The 25844-nt window shown below is 39.5% G+C and overlaps 1 protein-coding gene across 3 annotated transcripts; it reads right to left on the bottom strand.

The window, feature by feature from the left end:
• Positions 1–322: 322 nt before the first annotated feature.
• Positions 323–22936, bottom strand: LOC130405907 (ephexin-1-like). 3 transcript variants are annotated; one of them, XM_056611214.1, is made up of 16 exons: positions 22743–22936; positions 22308–22548; positions 20900–20999; positions 20296–20550; positions 19828–19901; positions 18957–19204; positions 18633–18793; positions 18145–18297; positions 17310–17439; positions 16768–16842; positions 16377–16466; positions 16061–16224; positions 15094–15252; positions 14769–14848; positions 14553–14657; positions 323–13783 (listed from the first exon to the last, which is right to left on the bottom strand). In XM_056611214.1, the coding sequence occupies exons 2-16, from the start codon at positions 22516–22518 to the stop codon at positions 13554–13556; spliced, it is 2235 nt and encodes a 744-aa protein (XP_056467189.1). In that variant the 5' UTR covers positions 22519–22548; positions 22743–22936; the 3' UTR covers positions 323–13553. The 3 variants fall into 3 exon arrangements, with proteins under 3 accessions (XP_056467189.1, XP_056467188.1, XP_056467190.1); XM_056611213.1 differs by having other exon boundaries at positions 22308–22935; XM_056611215.1 differs by lacking the exons at positions 20900–20999; positions 22308–22548; positions 22743–22936 and adding an exon at positions 19459–19546 and having other exon boundaries at positions 20296–20313.
• Between the last annotated feature and the right edge of the window lie 2908 nt (positions 22937–25844).

Genomic DNA, 25844 nt, shown 5'->3' on the forward strand with positions numbered 1-25844 from the left:
GTTTGTTCACTCGAGGATGAGGAACTTTGAAGGGGGGCGGGGGGAAATGTAGCGTCCCTGGGACTTTTTAAGAGTTTGGGCCCTATCTTGCATCCGGCGCAATTGACTTTCTCACTGGCGCATGTGTCGTTGCTGGTTTGCAACTGGCGCAGAGCATTCTTTTCCCTCCTGCGCCACATCTCGGCAAAGTAGGGAATGATCTTGCGCCCCAAGGGGCGGTTCAGCGAAAGGAGGAGGCATGTTCTGGCACAAACGTTCCCTGGTGCTATTTTGCAGTTTCAGAAATCACTTGCGCCACAAACCAGGAAATACCTGATTTAAAGTCAGTGGCGCGTTGTTCAGATGCTATTTTAAGGGAGCATGCATAATGTTGCTTGTGCACCTCGCGCATACACTTTGCTTCTCTCATCTACCTAGCCACACATTCTTGTTAAATTATTTGGGAAAGAACAGCTGATACAGCGGTAATAAGTTGTACTTTGAAACATTATAGGGTCCCGTCCTTCCACTACCTGTTTTCTAAGTTAAACAAAGAAATCAACTACATTTGTCCCAGTGTTTGTTATATGTGAAATGAAGCAACAAAAAAAAATCGCTCTTTCCCCGGTAACGCATTTTTACGCAACGCCTTTCTTCTTCGTTGTGTCTAGCTCCAATCTTTCTTCGATCGATGCTTCGGATTTTGTGGATGCAACGGAATATATGGTGCATCATTTTAGCAACATTTAAGATGATCGTGATGAGTTCTAACCCTGCCTCCATTTGGTCTGTAGTCAAACCTGTCCTGGTCTGTTTCCTTGTCTTGTTTTGGTGTGTTCCCTGTTCTCCTTTGGTATCTCTGTCTTGTTTCTCCCCATGTCCGGTCAAGTTTCCCTCCTGTGTGATTACTGCTCCATCCCCTAATGTGTTTCAGCTGTTACTCGTTGCGTGCCCTGTGTTTAGTATTTAAGCCCTTGTCTTTCCTTTGTTCCTTGTTGGATTTCATTCTAGTTTATGGTGAGTTGTGTCCTGTGTGCAGTGTCAAACGTATTCACATTCATTACTCAAGTAGATACTAGTGTTTAAAAATACTTCTGTAGGAGTTGAAGTATCAACTCAAGCTTTTTACTTAAAGGGATACTTCACCCATTTAGAACCGGCGTTCTATCATTATAAAATCGCTATTGTAATATAAATAAATATATAAATAAATATCAGTCCAAACCAGTCTCCCCTTGGCCCATTTTTTCTCATCTAATTTTCTCCCGAAATGACGTCAAATGACGCGTTTGACGTCATTTCGGGAGAAACCTCTTGTCCCGCTAGAAGGGCCGAGGACTACAACACTCTTTTGGTGGCAAATTTGCCGCCAATTTTTCCACCAATATGGATTGAGAGGGGGCGGGAGCTCGCGTACTGAGGGGGATTGAGGGGGACGAGAGACCGGAAACAGGTGGGCGGGGCAGCGAGCGCAATGCACTGTGGTAGTTGCAGGTTTTCTTACTTTGAGCCAGAGAGACCATGAAAACACTCTTTCTGCCTTTTTTCAGGCTAGGATGAACCGATTTCAAATTCTTTTCACATTTATAATACATTGAATTATATAATTCATAAAACCTTCATATTCCCACCGGTGATGTATCTCTTTAAGTAAAAGTATAAAAGTACTGGTTTCAAAACTACTTAAAGTATTACAGTAAAAGTAATGCAAGGGGGAAAAAATGCCATTAAGGACAAAAGCTTAGGCCGTGCCACAGGGGCCTATAGAATTACAATCAGCTTTTTTGCCAAGTATGCTCACACACACAAGGAATTTGGTCTCTGCATTTATCCCATCCGTGAATTAGTGACGCACACACAGCACACCTCTATAGCACACTGCCCCACTTCAATTTTTTTTTTGTAAATGCCATCTAATGACTTTAATGTTAATGTTGAAAAAATTGGGATGCACCTGTTTCAGACACATTTATGCCCATTGAAAATGAACGCATATGGGTACAATGCAAATACATTAAAGAACCATATATGTGTACTACTGAGCATTAACATGTGTTTCATGGAGCGGAAGATATGATGACTAGTTCCCTGTAAGTATTGGAATGGTGCAAAAAGTCAAACTTCAGAGGCATGTTATCAAAAGCACGTATCCAAGCTTAGCTGCATTAATTAAAGATGTAACGAGTAAGAACTTGGCAAACTGGGACGCACCATAACAAATCAGCAGTGCCCAGCTGACGGTGCTAACCAAACTTTTGCTAGTGATTAAACATTTCCTGAAAAAAAACCACAATATCTACACCAGTATCTACATCTGGGGCCTGTACCACGAAGCTCACTTAGAGGGTTAGCGAGGTATGTTGAGCTCAAAGCTTGGGTTAGTTGTACCACGAAAGTCGATCTCTTTTAGCGTCGCTGTATCACCATGGTGACTTATGCTCGCAACCAAACCTGGTCGGGAGCAGTTTTTCGGCTTAGTCTAGCCGGAGATCGGCTACTTAAATCGGCGTGCTTCCTAGCCCCTCCTCTGAGAATGGCGTCACCATTTGTGGGTGTTCCCGTGGACCTCGGCGCACTTCTCGTACAGGCGTCACTCCGGAGACGGAGGGTTTTACGGGACAGAACCGATCCTTTGGCATTGTCTGACGATATTCAGATTTCAGACTTTATTGCCATTGTGCAAACAACGAAATTGGGGTTCTTCATGAGAGATACAGATTCTCATCAGAGGGTGTTCGTTATTTGATCGTCCTTTTGGACCTTATGTAGACAATGCTTACTGTTGTTCATTGTGTCTCCGTGACGGAGTGCTAGAGTGGAGGTAGCGCGTCAGTCTATTTTTTTTTTATTTTGAACTTGAACCCATATTTTCAAGGCCGTGCTGGCAACCACATCTATGGGGGTAAAATGCATGATGATAGACCGGCGAATTTGAACCCCGGTCGCTGGCGTTCGGGTCTTATACTAATCCACTACGCTACAGCCACTACCTCTCAGCGGTTGAAAACATGCGATACATTTCTTACATAGGGTGTATTTAAAGTGAATTCCCTAAATGATAGAATAAGGCAGGATGGACGTTGCTTATGCATTTTTTAATCATCATCATTCTATTTGGATTAATGGTGAACAATTCTGTATTTGGCATAGTTATTTTATAGACAATATGCAGAATCTTTTCACTTATACGCATATAGACTGCTTGAACTATCGTAAAGGTGAGAAAAATGACACAAAGAACGCCCCTTTCAAGTGAACGCGCACTGAACCTAAAGCGGAAACCTGGTTCAACTAATTGAATCTAAAGTGAGCTTCGTGGTACCATTTAACTCTGATTGCGAGTTGTGGCTCTGTCCAGCCAGGTTTACCCAAGAAAGCCTGGGTATGTTCAGCGAGGTTCGTGGTATACCCCCCAGTTATGCACAGACCATGCAACAAAGAGTTACCAATAGGCTTTATTCAGCTGCAAAAGCAACTGGTTCTCAAAGTTCTTCGAGCCAATGCATGCTCTTTTTGGACTGAAGATCAGCCCTGCAACCAATAGGGTGTCAGAATGGTATATGTTTCTATTCTCATCCAACAAATAAAATCCACTCTATCCGATGGTGCGAATTGTCTGGATAGGTTTTTTTGTTTGTTTTTTTGAACGCCGGCGGAATAAAAACAAGCCGAAATTAAATAGGAGTAACGAGGCCATTTTTAAAAAGTAAGGAGTAGAAAGTTTTTAGGCTTTCAGTAGAAAAGGATCCAATCGCAGACAGAAGGCTTGGTTTCAAAAACTTTCTCTGAGTTTATTCCCAGCAAGGCACAGGTAACATACAGGCACGATCCGACAGAGACTGAGGCCCCGTTTACACGAAGGGAAAACGCAGATATTTCCACGCGGTTTGGCCTCTCATTTACACGAAAACGCTGTTTTTATCACAGAAAACGATCATTTCTAAAAACTCCGGCAGAAGTGGAGATTTCTGAAAACGCCGGTTATGTGTTGTCGTGTCAACGGGGAGAAACAGGGTTTTAGGTTCTGAATCGTCACATTATGCGCCAGTAAATGCTTAACGTCATATGAGCGCCCTATGTTTACAGTTTGTTTGTTACAGGAAGACCCTTGTGTTATTCGTTGTTGTTGATTCTGAGGATTCTGATTGGCTTTCATGGCTTTATCCTTCTCCCTACACTGCCGCCCATAGGTTTCGCATAGTTATAATGGCGCTCGACGGCGTTTTTATGCGTTTTGCTGTAAACGACAACTTTTTTGAAAACAATGTGTGCACAATGTTATTTTGGAAAATGGAGGGGGGGAAATATTCGTTTCCATAAATAACCTGCTACGTATAAACGTGGCCTGAATGGGCACACTGAGCTTAAGTAGCAACAAACCAATCAACACACATTAGCAACAGGTGTGTTCACAAACTCAGGGGATCTCAGCAATTCAAAGAAAAGCAGGAAGTAGCAGGGTGGAGTCGAAAGTACATTGCAATCCAAAACAAACAGATAAGCACATGACACCACCAACTGACCTACAAAATGTAAATAAAAAACACATGTTGCTGAAAAAACAGGAACTTAAATAACCGGATCCCTTACAAAAGTACAGATAAGTGTGTGAAAATGTGTTCGATGTGTTTAGTATTTAAGCCCTTGTCTTTCCTTTGTTCCTTGTCGGATTATTGTAGTTTGTGGTGAGTTGTGTCCTGTGTGTTCCCTGTGTTACCTGTGTCACCTGTGTTCTCGGTGTTCCTTGCCTTTTGCGTTTATAAATTATCCTTAATCTGAACTGTCTGCTATTGAGTCCTGCCTGCCACCCGCTAACCGTGACAAAACCAAATCAAACTACAGTGACAACGGCCTAACTTATCCCGCCTCTTGCGAACTAAGACCCTACATCATATCCCTCTCCTTGCAAATCACCCTCAGGGTTGAATCTCCTGATATACAAATTAGGCAAAAATGAGGAGGACATATGTGAAAACGGCTTTTAAGTAGAAAAATGATAATGCTTGCTTCATAACGTAAGGAGATAATTATTATCCTTGCTTCATTATGTAATAGGTGAACCAAAATGTTATAGGATGTAACATTATAGGCAAAATGTTATATTATGCGCTCAGATATTTGTTACATTATCGACTGGGGATCCAGATTATAACTATGGGTTTAACTACAACTAGAGGTTGAGCGGGCGCAACGTGCGCACGGATACTCTAGTTACTATAAATATGCAGCTTGCCATGATCATTGCACTTGACAAAGGAAATAATCAATAGCAACCACTCCAGCAACTTTGTTAGTCCCGTGACCTGGACTCAGGCCCATTGAAAAGAACAGGGCAAAAAACGTTGGCGTGTCACATGTTGAGAGCCGTTATTGTAAAACGACTACGTTTTCAAAGTTACACTACATTTTGGTGTGAAACTGGGTTTAAGGGACGCGGTCAGTTTCAGTATTTTTATTTGCTGAAACTGCTTTTCAGAGCAAGAGAATCACTGATTGACCAACAATGTCTTGCTGATCTTTAACGTTGCGTCTTGTGTTGAAAACTATGGTGCTTCACTTCCAGACATTGGTATAAGGGCTAGATACCCTTGGCAAGATACGTAATGTGCTTCCATCGAAAGGGAAAGAAACTTGTTGATTGTGCTAAAACGATTGTGTATAAGGTTATAAGGTTGGTATAAGGTTTATACAACCCTTTGTTACAAAGCTTAGTTACACGTTTGCATCGAAAGAGAAAGATTTCTAAACTTTTCACTCCATGCGCTCTGACCATGTTTCATACAGGCTATATAAAAGTGGACAACATGAAAAACATTACTTAGGTTTGAATTTTTATGGGAAAATAAATAAACCGAGGCTACCAGTCACAAAAGTGCAACATAATAGTTGTCACAATGAGAATGGTCGCTCAACCCCAACCACCTGTCGTGATTGATATTCAAAGTTGACTGTTTGCTTCCCTGAATGAGTGACTGGTACTTTGCTTTAAATGTTGCTAACGCAAGGAATTGTGGGGCGGCTTTATCTCCTTTCCTTTTCATAAATCATGGGCCCAATTCGGAAAGTCAAATCTCCTAACTTCGATGTCTCCTTTCCTTAACCTTATGGAAAAAGTCATCGGGTCAAGAGATGAAAGGGTGCTTTCTTTCGAACATAGGAAAACTAGACTCCAATTTTCCTAGCCGACGTCATTGTGCGACGGCGAGTATTGCTAAACTCTAGCGTCTCTAGCGTGAAGCTACAATTTTCCGAAGATGGACTACAACAAGCGCTCTTTCGATCCATGCGTTCTTGTCGTATTGATTTCAATCAGGTTGTCGCCAACAGTGAGAATCATTTAGGTCCGACTAGGTCCGGAATATTTTAGGCCACTTGAATCCCAATTCACATTTGAAAAAGGGGCTAAACTTATGTTAATGTTGAAATTAACTGCCCCCAGTAGTCTTTCTTAAATGTGAAGTGGGCATTTTATTTTCTTATGGTGTCAATTATGGGCTACGATAATAACTTGTTAAGGGGTATTCCATGAACCAAGCTAAAGGCAAAGCCAGGCTTATTCTGCTTAGCCTCGCTACTTTCAGCTAAAGTTCCGTTCCCTTAACGTGGGAACGGAATTTAAGGGAATCTCCGCTATTCACAAAGCATTTTACCTTACCGCTAGGAGTGCTCCTAACTCGAGCTAAAACATTTTACGTAGGAGTTTTTTCTTAAAAGTTATTCACAAAGCCGCTGAGACCTACTCTTACTAAGGATGAATCACTAAGAATGAACTAAGAGTGACGCGCCGTTGCTATGGATTAGGTCAATTCTCGTGCACGAGATAGAACCGGTCAGTTCGGTGATTGGTTGTTCAGACGAGCCCACTAAATCACAGAAAAACAAGGAAATCACCTAGGCTAGAAATGAATTCCTATTAAGTAGTTATAGTGCAGTTAGCAGAGTACACGCATGATGACAATTTTGTGCAGACCACGATAATGACGTTGTAGCCTGCACGTTCAAGAGAGAGAGAAAGCAAACAATAAAAATACGTAAAATTTTAAAGAAAATAAATGTTATGTGTTGACTGATTTGTGCCAAGGCGTTTACCTAAAATGTGTTTTCAAAGTGATCCCTAAATGCCAGTCCACTCGGTTCCACACGGCCAAATTCATTGTCATGTTGATCGCCATCATCATCATCATCATCGTCTGGCTGTGGAATGTTCCTCCACTTGCAGAGGTTGTGTAGAATGGCACATACAGTGATTACTGTGCTTGCCCTCTCTGGGGTGAGGCGTATTTCGTCGTGGAGGACATGAAACCGACGTTTCATCTGCCAAATTCCTCTCTCCACAACATTTCGTGTATGTTTGTTTGCTCTAGCATATATGGAGGAAATCAGTCAACAATAATAAATATGGATTCAACAAATAAAAGGCGTCAAAGAGCCAATACGATGTGTTTTACGCATAGGACTAAGCGTAATCTGCGTGATCACTTACATGTTATACTTTAACTGTGCTCCCGGTTGTGGATTGAGGTAGGGTGTCTAGAGCCACGTCTTGCATGTCACTGTCACCCAGCAAGTGACACCCAACTGGTACATCTCAAAAAGCTGCCTCAGACCGCTCACCATTAAAATGCGCGAATCATGGGTAGCTGAAGCTCCAGGCCAATTTGCATCAACATCCAGTAGGCTATGTTAAAATTTGCCTCAAAAACAACCTGCGTGTTGATGGAATGCACTTTCTTCCTATTGACGAACACGTCCTCGTCTTTTGATAGCACAATTATTTTTATGTGCGTCCCGTCAATAGGACCGACCACACCGGGCATACCTGCAATTGCCATGAAGTTGGCTTTGATCCTGTGTAATTGTTGAATGTCCAAAGGAAAGTTTATGGCACGGCTGACTGATGGTTGCGATATTTTTAAATCGTCGGCATTGCAAAGTTGCATTTCCCCTGTTGCTAAATAACGTAGTGTGGCCAAACATTTGGCATCCTGTTAGTTGGGGATGTTATTGCATCGCGCACTAACTCCACAACAAGTTTAATACCCTAACATTTCGTCTCGCAGGTATTTTATGATTCTTTGTGAATAGGTCTTACTGAGTTAGGAGTCCTCTTGAGGACTTTTAAGCTCACCTAGACTTAGGTGCTACTTTTAGGCCTAAAATACTTTGTGAATTGCTCTTAGTGAAAAAAGTTAGGAGAGACACGCTCATTATTTTTAGGAGTTACTCCTAAATTCGCCAGTTAGGACCTACTGTTAGCCCTAAGATCCTTTGTGAATACGGCCCCTGGTCAGTAGCAGGTTAACTGTCAGGCTTACTTGATCGGTGTTTCAGAGAAGTCCCATCTGTCGGCAACAAGTGTACCATCAGAAGGTTCCGCCAATCCTAGTCTAATCCTAATCCATATATGAAGTACAAACAGCGTATATTTTCACTAAGGGTCTAAGATTAAATTATGCAAATGAAATAATTGAATGAATTGCTATCTTTTGTTATCGTGGATATTTTCTCAACATATTTTTATAAAAATCTGTGTATTCTATCGATATTAGGAACCAGTAGTTAGGTTAGTGGTCTAGCACTTGCCCTGTGGTACGGGTGACCCGAGTTCGTGTTCTACGTCATAGAATCTTGGCGTTGGCTTTTTTGTAATTCCCTTTTTGTCAGAGAAGGTAGGCCTAACAATTGACTTTGTATAATAAATATGTCTTACAATTTCCCTAGAACCCAAATATAACTTGCAAAAACCCATGGTAAAGTTTCAAATATTTTTATTGGAATCATTCTCATCACTCGACATTTATACGCAATAGGGAAAAGCTTCAATTTTACATTTTTTACAAGCATAATATAAATGGTAAAGAAGATGGTAAAAAAGTAATAATAATAAATAAATGAATAAACATAAAAATACATTAAAAAAAAAAAAGGAAACTGCCCATCCACCACCCCCTAACCTACCCATCCGTGCCAACGTGTGATTTTTATATTTATGTTCAAATAGTTTGTTGATCGAGGAATGAGATAAAAGGTGACCATATTTTTGAAAATTGCTTCAATCACTCAAGATAAACCTAATACGTTCTAGATGCAATGTGTCTGTTAAATCTGAAATCCACAGCCTAAATGGAGGAACTTCAGCACCCTTCCAGAATTTAAGTATGAGTTTTTTTGCTGCTATTAGTCCATAAGAGACAAAGCGTTGTTGAGAGGCAGTCAGTTTACTAAGTGCCTCGGAATGCCCCAAAATAATCATTCTAGGGTCTGGCTCTAGTGTAATTTTCAGAGTATTGGAGAAGATTCTGAAAATTTCGGTCCAAAAGCTTTCGATTTTGGGGCAAAGAATAAAGCTGTGGGTTAAAGTGGCTTTATGGATCTGACATTTATCACAGAGGGGGGAAACATTAGGGAATATTTTATTCAGTTTGGATTTCGAGTAGTATAGCCGGTGTAGCACTTTTAAACTGTATTAGACAGTGTCTGGCATTTATGGAGCGAGTTTGAATATAATGAAAGCTGTCGTCCCATAGGTCATCAGGAGTTTGTCTACAAGCACGCTTGTAGACCTCAGATGAAGGGGCATTAATGTTTTGTAGAACATTGTAAACATAGGATATCAACTTATCTGAATCCGCCTGTCTGTTAATACACACGTCAAGTTTATCTGGGCTGGTAGTGACGAAGTCCGGCAAGTGTGTTTTCACATATTCCCTGATCTGAAGATATCTGAAAAAATTATTAGAGTTTAATTTATACTTCTCCCGCAGATCTTGAAAGGAGGAGAAGGTACCCTTCAGGTAAAGGTCACCCACGGTTCTAATCCCTTTGTCCTTCCATTGGACTAAAGCACCGTCTAATGTAGAGGGTTTGAAGGAGGGGTTATTTACGATTGGGAGAAGGAAAGACATCTCTTAAATTAAGAGTGGACTTCAGCAGCTTCCAGACCCGTATGGCAGCATGTATTAAAAGGTTATGATCATATGTTGACCTATTCAGTGATACTGGGGACATGACAATTGCACCTATGGAAAAAGGCAAGCAGTCCCCTCTCTCCATTTTTAGCCACTCAGAATTGAGGTCGGTGTCATCCAGCCAAAAATTACTGTTGTGATGAAAAACCCATGGTAAAGTTAATGTTAATATTAATGTTACTGATAGTGAAGCCTTGGTCACTTGACAGACAATGCAGCATGGAAAATTGTCAGCCACATAAATTCCATTCAGGTGAGTTTCTCAGCAGGCAGGCAAGACCACTTCTGTTGAGATAAATACTATGGTCGGTCAATTAAAAATATTCAAAGAAATAGAAAATATATGGCAAGAGTTCTTTGATTTCTACAGTAATCCTGAACGCCGGACGTCTCGGTGCAAGTCTGACAAGTTACCTCGAGACCATCTCCCTGATTACAAAACCATTGTCAATATTCAATTAAAATGTTATGCTTAATACAGTAATGCATTCAACAGATGGCGGTTTTTTTGCCAGGTGGCCTCCCTGTTTTTATTAATGGTTACGGTGTTCCCTTTTTGAGTTATTATATGCTTGTACTCCTCATAGACCTCCACAAGCAGCTTCTGTTCGCCGCTGGATAATATCCCGCTCTGTCCTTTTCGGACATTTGATTCATGATTCGACATTCTGGGCTGGTTACATATCTCATGAGCGAGCATAATCCACGATAATGTTAGCCTGGTTTGAACTAACCTGAGCAAGGTGCGGCTGAACTGGGTTGATGGAATGGCTTTATCCTTGTCGTGTTGTTGAAGAAAGTCTAAACCGGATCGCTTTTAACTCACTTTATTTGTTAAAGTATTTCGGTATGGTAACTATGAAGCAAAAAGAGGGGAATTGTATTTAACACGCGCGTGGAGCGACCCACGGCTGACCTATCTTCTAGCCACGGGGCTACCAACGGGGCTGCCATGGGTTTCTGACCTGATCTCACTCCCGCTCCGCATTTGTATCAAGTAGGCGTGGCCTATGTGACGTGTTGGCTGCGGCTTCCTCACCTGTCTAAAGGTGCTGCCATCTGTGGCTGGAGTAGTTATTGCAGCTTGTATGTTTGATCCTGCTCCCTTGTGGCTATGTGGGGGTAATGCAGCATATGTTTGATCCTGCTCCCATGTGGCTATGTGGGGGTATTGCAGCTTGTGTGCTTAATTTACGTAACGGCCTCAAGTGGAAGTTGGCGTTAGTTCTAACTGGGCTTAATCAACTAAGCGCCGCCTTCTTCAGCGACTTTGATGGATCACCCCTTTGGCCTTTTATGAGTTCTTTATTATCTTTAGGGTTTTCCATTTTGTTAGGCTAGTTTCTACAGCACATTGCTATTTTGTAGGTGCTATATAGACTACGAATAAGTTGACATTAATTGCCAAGTTAATCCATTTCCATCACTTTCAACTGTGTAGTTTCATGTAATTGTATTAGCTAAACAGCAATTATTGAGTTCCTTTCGATTCAAATAATTATGTTTCTGGAATCGGTATCCATATCCATCATTATAAATGTTCTTTCCTTCTCTCCTTTCTTCTGCTTTACCGCGTCTCTCCTGCGTCTTCCCGTAGAGTCGGTAAACATCGTCGTTGGCCTGTTGCTTCAAATATTGCCGCAGTAAAGGATTATGGGTTACCAATATCTCCTTTCCTTTCGTAAAGGTTGGTCAGGTGTAACCTATGCTAAAGGTGGGTTAAAGGTTGCATCGAGAATCCAAAACATTTTTAGAATTTGAACAACCTTTCCTCCAAGTATTTCCGGGTCATCCTGTTAGGAAAGGACATTTCCTGAGCAAAAAACAGAATATGTTGAGGCCTATGGTGCAGTACCCTATGCTAAAAGAGATATCAGGAAGTATTGAAACACTTTTCCTTAGCATTTAGAGAATTCTACAGCTCTTATCGTGGCTGCCACTAGATACTTCCGGGTCATTTCACTCAGTTACTATCCTTCCTACCGTATCCTAACAATCTTTTTGTCTATTTGTTTCATATCAATGTACATATGATTTGAACATGATTTTAAAAATTACATGTTAGCCGTCTGCCTTATTGAAATAGCTTACTACGTTCCTATGTCATAGAATCAAAAATATTTGTGTATTCTTTTTTGCATAGCAGTCATTTTATATACATATTGATGTATACAATTTTTGCCGCTATATGATATGTATATATGTAGTCCTATGTTGAGTTGTTGATTTTTTTTATATATACACATAATATTGTGATATTGTGATCTATATCCATCCATTTCTCCCTTTTGATTTGAATGAAGCCTGATGTCTGAAGGACTAGTCTACGGAGACTTTTGTACGGAGAGGTGTTTGGCCAATTATTAAAGCATAACAGAGACATACATGGAGAACATGACAGCACCATTTAGATAAATAAATTCCATTCAAAATAAATATTGCATTTTACATAGATTTTACTCCAACTCCAGTTCCTGATGTTATGATCATTTTAGGATAGAAAGAATAGACACGACCTTGTAATCAGAGGTTAGAAGGTATCTTTTAAAAAAAGGTAGTATAAGTCTATTCAAGCTAATCGAAAGTTATTGTTTTATTATAAAGGGAATCTGAACACAATTTCTGGACTTCTGTAATTATAGAAATGGAAAGAATAATGCAATATGTCATGCAAGCAACAAATTGCAGTTAATCACATTGAAAACACTTATGTATGAAATGTTTAAATTCTTCCTTTAGATATACTTTGATTTGATGTACAATTTTGGGCAGTAGGCTACTGTGTCTCAATTTCCATTTGATCTTGGCAAACTATTGAAACATTCAAACATTTTTGATAACTTGTGAAATGCACTGATCTATACTTCAAGTTTTTCTTTTTAGGTTCATATTTAAGAAATTAGGTATTGTTTTAACATCCCCAAAAAGCTGCACTTTTGAATTATTTGATAACCATAACTACTGTTTATACACTGAATAATTACAAAAACAAGTATTACCTAAATAATATTTATATACTCAGTTCACTCTTTATTTAAATGCAATGCAGATAAAATTAATAGTATGATGTAACATGATTTCTCGATTGATCATATATATAATATTATTAAATTATACCATTGTATCAGAATTTGAGAAATTAACTGACTGTGTAACAACTGATTTGTCATTTCCTACATAAACACATGCAACACACCCTGCTGTCTTTTATTTTGTTTAAGCAAGGTCAAAGACGAGACTGTCATGCACAATGTTTTCTGAATCTTAATGTTTAGACTGAGGGTATTTGAAAAATAAAATATTTGTAGGTTTTATCATGAACTGTATTTTATATACTGTTGAAATGGCTACAATAAACTTGAACTTGAAAAAAAATAGCTGTGTTCAAACTACATCCATCTGGTGATATACATTACAAACTACCTTTGTGTCATTATATTTATAAAATGTGTTAAATTAATTTTATAAAAATTGTCCACTGAAGTGCTTTCAATCCTTAACCACTTATTTACACGTGACATTGTGTCCTTTTAATTTTTTTTCCGCTATACTAAGGAGTATATATTACTTCCTCTCGTTCACTGCACTTCTTCAATTGGCAGTAGTTTATTGCACGCCTTCTGTGCGGGAATGATTGGAGACCATTGGTGGGCGCCTGTTTCCCCTCATGCCCGCTCCTCTAACTCCTGAGGGTGGTCCATCAATCTTGTTTTGTTGGATCCTTAAGACTTCTTTCCGGTTCTGAGCCCTGACTTCTTTGTTCTGGATCTCCTCCACCACCCGGGTGGGGAACCAGCCCCTCTCACTATCGTGGAGCCTCTCACCCATCATCCAGCCTAGGAGAGGACAAATATCGGTAACACTTTATAATAAGGTGCCATAATAAATAGCAAACTAGCCATTACCTGTTTGGCACAAGTTAATAGTTTTTTCATCAATAATTAAATTTTAGTTGTTTGCATAACTCTAACCCAACCCGAACACGAGACTCTAACTCTAAGACATGGCCCTAACCCTAACACACGGCCCTAAACCTAACCTTAACACATGGCCCTAACCCTAACACTGTGATCAGTGAAAAACAATTAACATGTGCCAAATATATATTTTAGTAACAATTAATGAATATTAGCAAAGGGTTAGGTAATGACTAATTTGCTATTTATTATGGCACCTTATTATAAGTTAAGCGTTACCCAAATATCTGATGAGGATCTTCAAAGAAAAGCTCATGAATAGGAGCATTGTTTTTACTATGCATTGCTAATACAAGATGGCTGAGATTTTGTTAAATATATGGCAGCTATTAAAGCATATATGAACATATTAGCACATCATTCTGAAGGGTAACTTAATTAATAATGAATCTATATAGATCAAAGTATGTGCAGTGTATCTGTACCTGTATGTTGTCAACAAATTGGCTGATCAAATTTCAATGTGTGGCTGAAATGTGATGTCTCAATATCACTCAAATCGACCTTGGGTGTAAAGATAATAATAACTTGAGACCTGAATTAGAGGCCAAAACATTTTGGTCGAGGTAGGAATCAAACAGGTATTGCACTCTCAGAAAGCGTTAGCACACATTGGCACTGCACACACCGTCATCTGTTCTCTCCAGGATGTTCAAGACGTCTGCCATCTCAACAGAGAGCTCGTCTTGCTCCTGAGCTGTGTAGGACTGAATACACTGGACCTGAGGAGAGTCTGGAATAGATAGCATACAGCTTAAGTCGCATGTTTTCAAGAATGGATATTTTTATATGTATATATATATATTCATACATGTTCTTACTGAAGAATCCTTTCCTATCTCACCTGGTTGATGGGCACTTGTAGACATAAAGCGTGTGCGCCGATGAGGGGTCAGAGCACATATCCACCGGTGCTTATCACTCCTATTGATTCCCCCAAAAAACAGTTAAGTTGTTTAAACCTGCTTCAATTTGCCACAGCAATTGATCCATTCACAATTAAAAGGAGAAACTATTAAATGTTGATATGGTTGATTTCACAAATCTTCCATCTGCGATTAATGAAGTACATATTATGCTATAATCATTATCCTGTCGTTAACGTGGCTACAGGCAAATTATGTTCTGACCAATGACTGCTCTTTGATCAGATCTCTTCTTGCACTTACATGCTGGTGGTCTTCAGCATGTAGCTGACCTGCCGCTCTTCTTGGTTTTCCAGGAGCTTAAGATTAAATATGTTTGCCAGTTGCTGACCCTGGTCCTCCTGATCTTCGGTTCTCAACATTGCACGTGTGCAAGAGTCAAGAACCTGAAACTTATCGCCGCTGAAATGAAAAATACCATTTAAGAAGGATTTGAGGTTTCAACCCTAACGACAGATATGCTGTGTACAATGAAATAGAGGGAATTCTAAAAAAATATAAAGGACCAATAGGAAAACCAACAAATTACCAGCTGATCTTTGAAGAATCTTAAAGATAACTTAGAGATTGTATACAATTTGTAATATAAAGATACACATTCACTGACTGAATACAAAAACAAGAATCATCAAACAATGTACATGATCAGAATAATAATCATAATCATAACTAGGACTGCAAGCAGTCATGAAAGGTATTCACAGTCCAAGCACTGCCTGGCCCGGCAACCGCCCTTTTAAAGCAGATCACGGGAGCAGTCAATGCTCCTACACGCAACTATGCCTCTGAGGGTCATTGTTCTTTGGCACTGGGTCTTTTTACCGCCCGAAAACACACACACACACACACACACAAACACAGATTCACACACACACACACACACACACACACACACACACACACACACACACACACACACACACACACACACACACACACACACACAGACACAAACTTTGCCATTATGGGTCCAAGTTGAAAAAGTGTTCAAATTAAGGCATGTCAATACAATTTTTATGGATCTGGACAGCAGTGCTGATCGACATTTTCCGAGAGCCGAGTTACCGGGATACCAATATGCATTAGAAATCGGCAAACTTTCACCATGTCATTCATCCTAGACAGAACTATTTATCTGATAGGGTTGTGAAAAGAATTCATAGATACACTGTTACATAGTTACACAAACAATATATATAATAGCACTAACCTTGAGTTGCGTTTTGTAATAAGTAGCAGATTATTGAAAAGAAACAAATAGACAGGCTGATATAATTTCCGACTTCGAATGGTTCGGGTGCTCTTAGGCCCAGACATTTGCTGCACCTCACCCTTCTTGAGCAGCCAGCGGGAATGAGAGATGATTGGTACAGACTGCCAAAGTGGAAAATTAAGACACGAAAGTTGACTTGGAAGAAATTTGTATATTCATGTTCTCTATGTGTCCATTTAGTATTTCTGAATCATAATTCTTAATTTCTTAATCATCATTTCATGACAGAGCTTTGATAAGGTCGGACTTATACCTTGCACTTAAACTCAAGCGTTTTCTCAATGCTGATAAGCTCCTCAGTGCGACTCATTTTCCTTACACCCTCATTACAGTCTTTCACAATCTGTGGTAAACAGAATCATTATCAGAACCTACTATTCGGAAAGTAAACGTATGATTACAACATAAAATGGCTGAGCAAAATGTATACAAATATGTATTTTGGGAGGCTATGTGTCGATGGAACAACCTAATTAATTGTTTATACGATCCAGAAGATACAACATCATGATTTAATGTGGACAGGTGTAACAAACCCTAGGACGTATTTTAACTTAATGTTATATCTATCACATGATACACAGGTAATTAGCATTCTCAAACATATTACACTTTTCGAACCCAACCCAAGACCAATCGGTCACCTGCTCCAGCTCCTTGTGTGCCTTAATTGCATTTGCTTCCCTTTCAGAGTTTTCTTCTACTTTTTTAAGGATATTCTGTACCAAGAAAGAATGTAACAGAACAGAACCAGTCAATGTATGCATTAGAAGCCTTGTAATGGGCAAGAACAATTGCAACTGTTCAGATGTGCATGTAGGTATAGTATATAGAATCTAGATAATATTTGAAATGATACTTTAATATTTTCATATTTTCCTAACCCTAACCCCATAATAATAAATTGGTCAACCAAAAGGTAAAAATGGTACTAGCTTTTGGTAATAAGAAGATAAGATAGTACTTAATGGTAAATACAGCACCCTTGTTCAACATATTCAATCTATTTGATTACATATTAAACAATTCCTGCATTTCTATTTCTAAGATTTATAGTCCTGGTTACAAATCAATCCTTTTAGTCAGTAGTATTGCTGCTTCCAAGCAGCGTTATAATGTTTGAACATGTTTGAACTTGATTGCATGTCTTTTCATTGAATTGGAAGTATCTTGAGAGTGCACTGACCTGAACAAGCAGTTTGAGCCTCACGATCCTCTGGAAGGGGAGAATGAGGAAGGAAGTGAAAGATAGTCCACGCAGACAGGGCAATTTCTCCAATGACGTAATGGCATCACGAAATGCCAAATTTTCCTGTCTATACAATGCAAAGATATGCTTAGAAACAAATCTTTAAACATTAACAAAACAAAACTATTATTCGACAAACATTTTTTAAGCCTAAAGGGAGCAGACACACTATTCCAACATCGCCCTATACGTAAAACCATCAGTATATTTTCCTATAACCATAGTATTATAGTGTCAGTATCAAGCAGTATGCAAGCCATTGTTTACATGTGAATCTGATGACAGCTGTAGCTGTATATGTTGATATGATATCATTCAAAGCAATAAGGAGTCAATGCAATGGAAACAACCACTATTCAAATCAATTCGTGTATTTAGAGAATACATTTATATAAAACAAAGCGATGCTGAATAGACGAGGTTCAGGTTTAACTGCAAACACAGATAGTTAAAAGGGTTAAGCTAACATACAGTAATAATGTCAAAGGGCCAAGAAAAACAATGTACCAGTTCAAATTCAAAGAAAATATTTGGTTTCATAATAGTATAATAGGTTAGCACAATTATCTTGAAAATGGTGAGGAAAGCCCTTAACTTCATCCATTCTGGAATGGTTAGTGGTGAAACGCTTTCAAGAAACTACCCGTCTGAAGGGAACATTTTCCACATTTCATTATAGATTAAAGGTCGCTTCTCTGCCAAACCAATCAATGAAGCATGAAACTATCGGAACACAGATCAACATTTTATGAAAGCCATTAATAATACTCACAATATTCGTCTATATGTTTTTTCCTGGTACACCTGATTGACAACATAGGTGTTGAAAACGTGGAATTGCTCAGTAGCATGTTGGTGGACGATGTCACACACATCTGAGATCAAGATAGACTGCTCTATCCGGTTCTCTAGGTCTATGAGGAAGCTGGGATGAAAAGTGAAAAAGAGTGAAAATACTAAAGATATTCTTTCTCATTACCAATCCAATTATTTGATTAGTGTTTTTTTAAGATATTTAAAATCATAGAAGACATTTATATTGATATTACTATTTTTACAATATAATTTTTTATCATCATTATGACAGAATATACTAAACAAGTTAGGGTTAGTCTTTTTGAACGCCTTACTCTCATCCTAAAGACTTACCTAATTGAAGATGGGATATAGTATCCCATCTGACCAAGTTATTAAGAAGAAAAAATGTAGCTCTATTTTATTCAAATTACAGGTCAAATTGATCACTTGTGCCTGACCAACCTTTCACTGGCTTTCACCACTTCCTTGATATTGGAGAACAGGAAGTGCATATCTGAGTTGCTCAGGGTGTTGGATAAAACAGGATTATGTAGAAAGGTGGTCTCCAAGATCTCCAAACTTTTGTAGTAGGACGCTTCTGAGCTAACAAGCTCAAACATGGCCTAGATGAAATGACATTAATAAACAAAATACAAAAATTAAGATAAGGGAAGCTGTTTTGATGGCTGAAACCACAATAGCTAATCAGTTATTTTTAAAGTAAGATCAGCTCTAGTAACTACCTAATCACTGTAACCTTCCATTTGACATTGCTCTACAACTCACTTCCTGCATGACGATCTCCTTCTGTGAGAGTTCATTGAGCAGGCTACTATTCTGTACAATCTCCAGGTTTTGCCACAAGCTCATTGGGTTAATGCTGTTCCTCAGCTGTAGCTGCCCCACTGGTGGAGAACTCGTGCTTGATGACAGCCCTCCGGATGCTTCTGCTTTGACAGTGAGTCCATCGCGTTGTCGGCGCAAGTCAATTTCCTGCTGCTTGGATGTGTCCCGGTACTCTTGGTATAGGAAGGCTAAGGTACAATGACACGGAGAGTTGTTTTTTTTAAAACATATGGGCAGGCTCAGCATCCATACAGCCTGAAAAACTGCTTTTCTACTGTGTAGATTGCTACAGTATACATTAAAATCATGTGGGGTTGAATACAAAGATCCTTGGATATTAGTCTTGAGTGTTAGATAGGCACCAAAGATTAATGTCCAGGCATGTGTGTTTAAAAGACCCTGAGGAAAGCAAGTCAAAGGCCAGGTACAAATGTTTTCCTACTCATCCATCCGAGTCCTTGAAGAGGGAAGAAATTCTGTTGCATAACATCCCTCATAATATCCTGCATGTGGCCTCTGTGGGTGTATTGCTGGAATAAAATAAACTGCATGTTGCCATTGTGGGTGTTAGGGTTAGGGTGCCATAAATTATATAACAGATGATAGCGGTGTGCACATTTAGATGGTAAATATGTTTCAGTATTTACACTGGACACAGAGATCTCACACCCACTTTATGACCTTTTCACACACACACATCCATTTTATTTTGTCTACGATTTTGAGGGATGTAACAAATGTTACAATTATTTATTACTTTATTTATATGACTTTATTACTTAATTTCTATTGCTGGCTTTTGAATCCTCACCAATGTTTTTGACGATGTTGAGGCTGTGGCCGGACTCTACTTTCGCCTGAGGGCTTCTTTCATTAATCACCATTCTAAGTAGAAATTACAAAAATGCATGATTGCCATAATAGTAGAGATGACGAGTCTACATTTCCTGTAATCCAACTAATGATCGCTACATAATTAATAACTATTTAACTAACTAACTAATAATTATTCAACTTTGAAATTTAGTGCTTTTTACATTTACATTGATATTATAACAACATTCGCTTCTGCTGAATTCAGACAAAAAAAGATATTTGTTTAATGGTCTTCAATACAAGCATGTATTCTAATCATTTGTTGTAATCATTTGTCATGTTTATGGATATATATTTCATTATAACTGCCTAACTTTTACTATATATCGTAAGAGAATTAATAGCTGTACAAATATGTTCTGGAGAGCCATTACAATGGACAACAATCACATTTCATCCTTACCCTGGATTAATGCCATCTCCCTCTGCTGTCTCAAAGCCAGGTTGCAGAAATCCTTTAGAGTCCCCATGGGTTTCTTGTACACTGCAGGCTGCAGCCGTATACTTTGAGAGTCCTTCCATTTCGTGCTTGTCTATGTTTTGTATTTTAGGTAAAGGCTGGTGAGCTATATTGCCTCTGTGCCCACCGTTTGAGGCATAGGCCACATCTCTCAGTGGTCCTCCTCCTCCTCCTCCTCCATCCCCTTGTACAGGATTCCTGTCATGAGGGGAGCGCAGGCTTTTAGACTCTCTATTGCCAGGCAACGGTACAATGGAATGGCTGAGCCGCGTAGAAGAAGGGAAGCTGAATAAGATGCCAAAAACCTGGCCAAGATCATGTTTCATATACAAATAAATGTGTCATAATTCGTCTTGAATAACAAGAATGACACTTAAAATGTACACTCAAAATCGATCCATCGAAACAGATCATCCTTTTATTTGGTAAGAATTTAAACGAAACAGTCTTGAACCCTATGCTTACACATTTAACCAAAGTGCTTGAGATTTAAATGTTGAATGTATATGAAGGTTATGTAGCTGAATGGTGTTTTAGGAAAGCTTACCTCCTTGTAATAGGTGCCTGAGGTTTTCTTGGCTGCACATTTAAGGATTTAACTCTGCTCACCGCATCTGGTTCATAGACAGCCTTGATAGAGCCTGAGGCTGTAAGAAGAGAGGGAGAAAGAGAAAATAATATAATAAACACAATAGATAAGTCATAGAGTGACGAGTCAATATAACAGATCGTCATGATAATAATAATTCTTTAAGAGAAACAAATAGTGTCTAATAGGAATTGTTAGCAAGAGGAATTCAATTGTCTCATTTGGTGACCAAAATAATACTATTGTGCAGGATGGTGTGGAGGGTGCAACCTACGTACATTGCCTGACCTATATCTGCTCAAATTACCTGATGTGAATTCACTGTAGTATTTCTGCAGTGGCTTTTAAAATAGTCTGCTAAATAGTAGTCAAAAATATTAGCCTAATATATTTCACTACCTGCTAACCGCATTAAGTTAATTAATGAGGCAGGCATTCCAATTAGTCATTGCTTCAATTGCTGCTCAATCAAGCATATTTAGTAATATAGCGCATATAACCAATGAAGAAATGCAAATGATCTGGGTTTTTTTATAAGAAATTGTAGGCCAACAATTGTTTTGCATAACAAATAACTGCTGCTCATTATCATGAGTCACAACTCCCTCTCTTGCTCAACAGAGTTACAGAGCATGTTCACACCACACTGTGTCTGTCGAGACACACACACACACACACACACACACACACACACACACACACACACACACACACACACACACACACACACACACGCACACGCGCGCGCGCACGCACGCGCGCGCGCACACACACACACACACAAAAACACAGTTTAGGGGAAGACTTAAAACTTCCTAGTTGGTTATTTGCAGCTTTAATAGGAGAGGTTAAAGGTAGTACAGCACTTGAACATTCTCTTGGGTTTTAAATGTGAAACCTGTTCATCAAGTTAGATACACTTAAATTCACACAAAACCAGCTGTCTGAAAACCCTTTGTTTGCTTTACACCAAAACCTGCTATGGGCCAAAACAAAAGAGGCAAACACAATGCCTTGTCAATGCATGAAACAGCGAAATGACAGGATGATTAGCACCACCTACAAAGGTTGCAGAAGCTATGCATATGAAAAGATCTTATTTCCCCAGCAAGGGTGAACGTGAACTTCAGTGTGGAGGTGTGTTGGCAGCCAGCTGGATGACTACCAAACAGGTTTGATTTGGTGGAGTTTCAGTAAGCCTTCCCTATATGCTCCCAGGTGTACTTTTGCTGATTTTGTACACCAACGTATAACATAACGTTATGTTATGTTATAACATTACGTTATGTTATGTTATAACTTAACGTTATGTTATATTTTAGGAGTTGGATACAAGTAGCTACTGTTGACCAAAAATGTTACTTACTCTGAGAAGATTCCGAAGAAGGCAAGCGCTTCTTCCTCATGGAGCGGTAAAAGCGTGAGTTTCTACGAAGGTTGTCCTTCTTGAAACCAGATGTATTGTCCTCATCATCCTCTTCTTCATCATGCGTTGTCTGTTCATTCACTGCTATGGGGATCGTGGGGATTTCCTGTGATGAATTTTTCCCCAACACTCCCCTGAGGAAGGCATTCATCGCAGCAGTATCAGACCACTGAGGCTGGCCCTTCTCAAGAAGGAAATAGTTCCGTTGAAATTCGAAAAAACGTTAAAGTTTAGAAATCAGCCACAATCAAGGAAAAAATCCATTGCTTTTGATAATAATTCCTGATAACAAGTCACCCGTTTGAAAGATAAACTATGATATAACACAAAAATGAAACACACAACAGCAGCCGTCTAGGGAAGCTGTTTGCCCACCTCTCTCACTCTTTCTTATCACCATTCCGATGTTGACACACTCACTAAGGAGTGTTAGTTAACCTTTGGAAGTACTCTTCCTACCTGCCTTTCCCTAAACTGCAATTACATTCATGACACTTGCATTCTGCTTTTTGTCCCACCCTTAATTTTGCCACTCCCTTCATTCAGTTCCCACCCACTTAACACACACTCATGCACGCACATTCCCACACACACACACACACACGCACACACACGGTCTCTATTTGGGACTGAATTACATTCCTGAGCTGAGCCTGGATTTACATGCCAGCCTACTTTTTTTTCTTGCATCGAAGCTTGCATTGGGTGTTACTGATGACAGAAGTTAGTCCTATTTATTTGACAATGTTTCTTTAATTTACTCAGAATGTTTGTGTTGGCTAGTCCCGAACCTGAACACACATAACATTTTGATGCATTTTAGTTAACAGTGCCAGGGGGGATCTAAAGTTGTAAACTGCAAATTCAGAGAATGTTTGAGAATAATTATCCCAAATATTTGATCAAAATAAAATATCAACCACTATCTGCCATAGTTTTCAGTAGTGTTTCCAAAGGGATTTTGAATGGTAGTTGGAAAGCCCTTCCACGGCCTTTTCCTTCCGTTCCGTCCTCTTAAGCCGAATCAGATGATAGCCAGCACAATACACCACCCAAAGCTACCTGTCAAGACATAGGGCTATGTGTTTGCCTATTTCAGGGCATAGCCACAGCATGACCTTACTACAATCTTTACTGTTTCATTGCATCATTAAGTTGTCCTTGAAGGTGTATGTTGTATGATGTGTATGTTGATTCAGTATTGCGTCCTTATCAAGCTTGACTAAGCGTCAAATATTGTCTCTTCCACGGTGTCATGCTCCAGACCGAAGAAGCTTCACCTGCGGAAGTTTTGCAGTTGTGCTACTTTGTATTCTCCCTGTTCTTAATCATTTATTCATGCACATGAATAATTATTGATGTGAGAGTGTGTGTGTTTGTGTGTATATAATTATAAATATATGTGTGCGTATGCCTTAGATCCCCCTTTTTATTTACTTTTATTCAGTTATGCCCTTTATCTTTTACAAAAGATATGTATTTATATCAATGTCAGTGTGAGGGCAACCCCCCCCCCCCCCCGGACCAACCGCAAAAAAAAATCAAAAAATATTATATAACGTAATAACGAGCACAAAATTGTATGGGACTTATTTTAACATACAATATGTTTTAAACCTGTACATACCGTATTCCTTTATTCTTTGAACCACATTTAACTGACAGATGCGATACCTTTTGCTCACCTGTTTTTCATCCCCCTAGGGCTCACATCTGGAATACAGTTTTTCATAATTGTATGCCATTTACTTGTATGGTTCTATTGTTTTGTCAACAAATAATCATCTGAAAATAACCTTTATTTTATTTTATGATTTTATATTTTTAGGATGGAGGCAAAGGAATAAGGGCTGAACAATGAGCCGTTGCCTCACTTCTCCCCAGGGCTGGACAGACCATCTGGCATACCGTAGGCCGGCAGGCCTTTTGGGCCTACGAGGTTTGAAAAAAATAAATAATAATAATAATTCTGGGCCCGGCGCGGCCAGGCCAGGCCAAGTCACACAGCTGAGGGCCGAGGGCCGAAGTCCCTTCCCTCTAGGGTGTGCAGGCTGCCTGTCAGTGTCAACTTAACCTGAAATGCCCATTACTCATCATGATTGGCTCTGGGCTGGGCCTGGCCCAATCACACACACACCGGAGGGCCGAGGTCCCGCCCCTCTTGGGCGTGCGGGCTGCCTGTCAGTGTCAACTTAACCTGAAAGGTCAGTTAGTCGTCATGATTGGTCCTGCGCTGGGCCTGGCCCAATCCAACCCTGTCTCATCAAAATTACGTTCCCAGAGAACTATTCGGCATTCTCAATTACGTTTGTCAGAAAAACTTATTTTGTCTGTGATTGCGTTTTATTGAACGTATCGCAAATACGTTCGTTCTCAGCCTATTTTTTGCCATTTATTTACCTCTAGGATTATGTTTGGTTGAAACGTGTCCCAGATATGTTAAATGTCAACGTATAGCACATTATTTTTATTAAGGCATATTTCCCTTTCGGGGAATGTTTCATTTAACGTATTTTGTCTGAAAAACGTATCTTGGCCGTGAATACGTTTTATTGAACATATCGCAAACGTTCGTTGTCAGCCTATTTTTTGCCGTTTACCTCTAGGATTATGTTTGGTTGAAACTAGGGTTGCCGCGGTGTGGACATTTTCACACCGAGTAATACGCTCGTGCTAACACCAGTATTACCGGTATAAACTGTATTAACTTTGAAACTATAGGTCAACCGCCATCTTCTCCGTCAACTCTCCTCTCACACCCGGTGACAGCGGCTGGCAGCGCGCCAATTTTCAGCGTCTTATAACGTTCTATATATAATGGTATAATATCATTTTATATATCATAATATCACGGCCAAAAGCTCTGTGTGCCTCCGGATGGCCGTAGCGCGGGGAGCTCACGTAGGGATTGGGCTTCGCGGGGTTGGTTTACCGGCGTTGCTATGGTTACCGGTCTTGTAAGGAAGCGCGTCAATTCTCGGCGCGCCAATTCTCCCGTACAGAGCAGAACTGTGGCCTATTCTACGCATTTTAATTTTCTTAATAATAATTATATTATTCATTTTTACTGAATTTGTTTTTTATTGCTGAAAAAAAAAAGAAAAACTCGGTGTTGCCGGTGTGCAACACCGAGTAATCGGTGTTGGCCTCAACACCGGTAACACCGGTAATATCGTATACCGCGGCAACCCTAGTTGAAACGTATCCCAGATATTTTAAATGTCAACATTTAGCACATTATTGTCATTAAGGCATATTTCCCTTTTGGGGAACGTTTCATTTGACGTATTTTGTCCCTGATTACGTTTATTGAACATATTGACAGTGTACGTTTTCGTGAACACTGGATTACGTCCATTTCAACGTAAAATAACGTGTTACACCTACAGTATCCGCGCGTAGCGTTGTGGAGGCGCCTGAAGAAAGCACAACCAACAAGGTTATAAAATACATAAATTCCTGGTTATATACAATACA

Source organism: Gadus chalcogrammus, chromosome 16 (assembly GCF_026213295.1).
Source record: "Gadus chalcogrammus isolate NIFS_2021 chromosome 16, NIFS_Gcha_1.0, whole genome shotgun sequence".
In the NCBI taxonomy this organism is placed as follows: Eukaryota; Metazoa; Chordata; class Actinopteri; order Gadiformes; family Gadidae; genus Gadus; species Gadus chalcogrammus.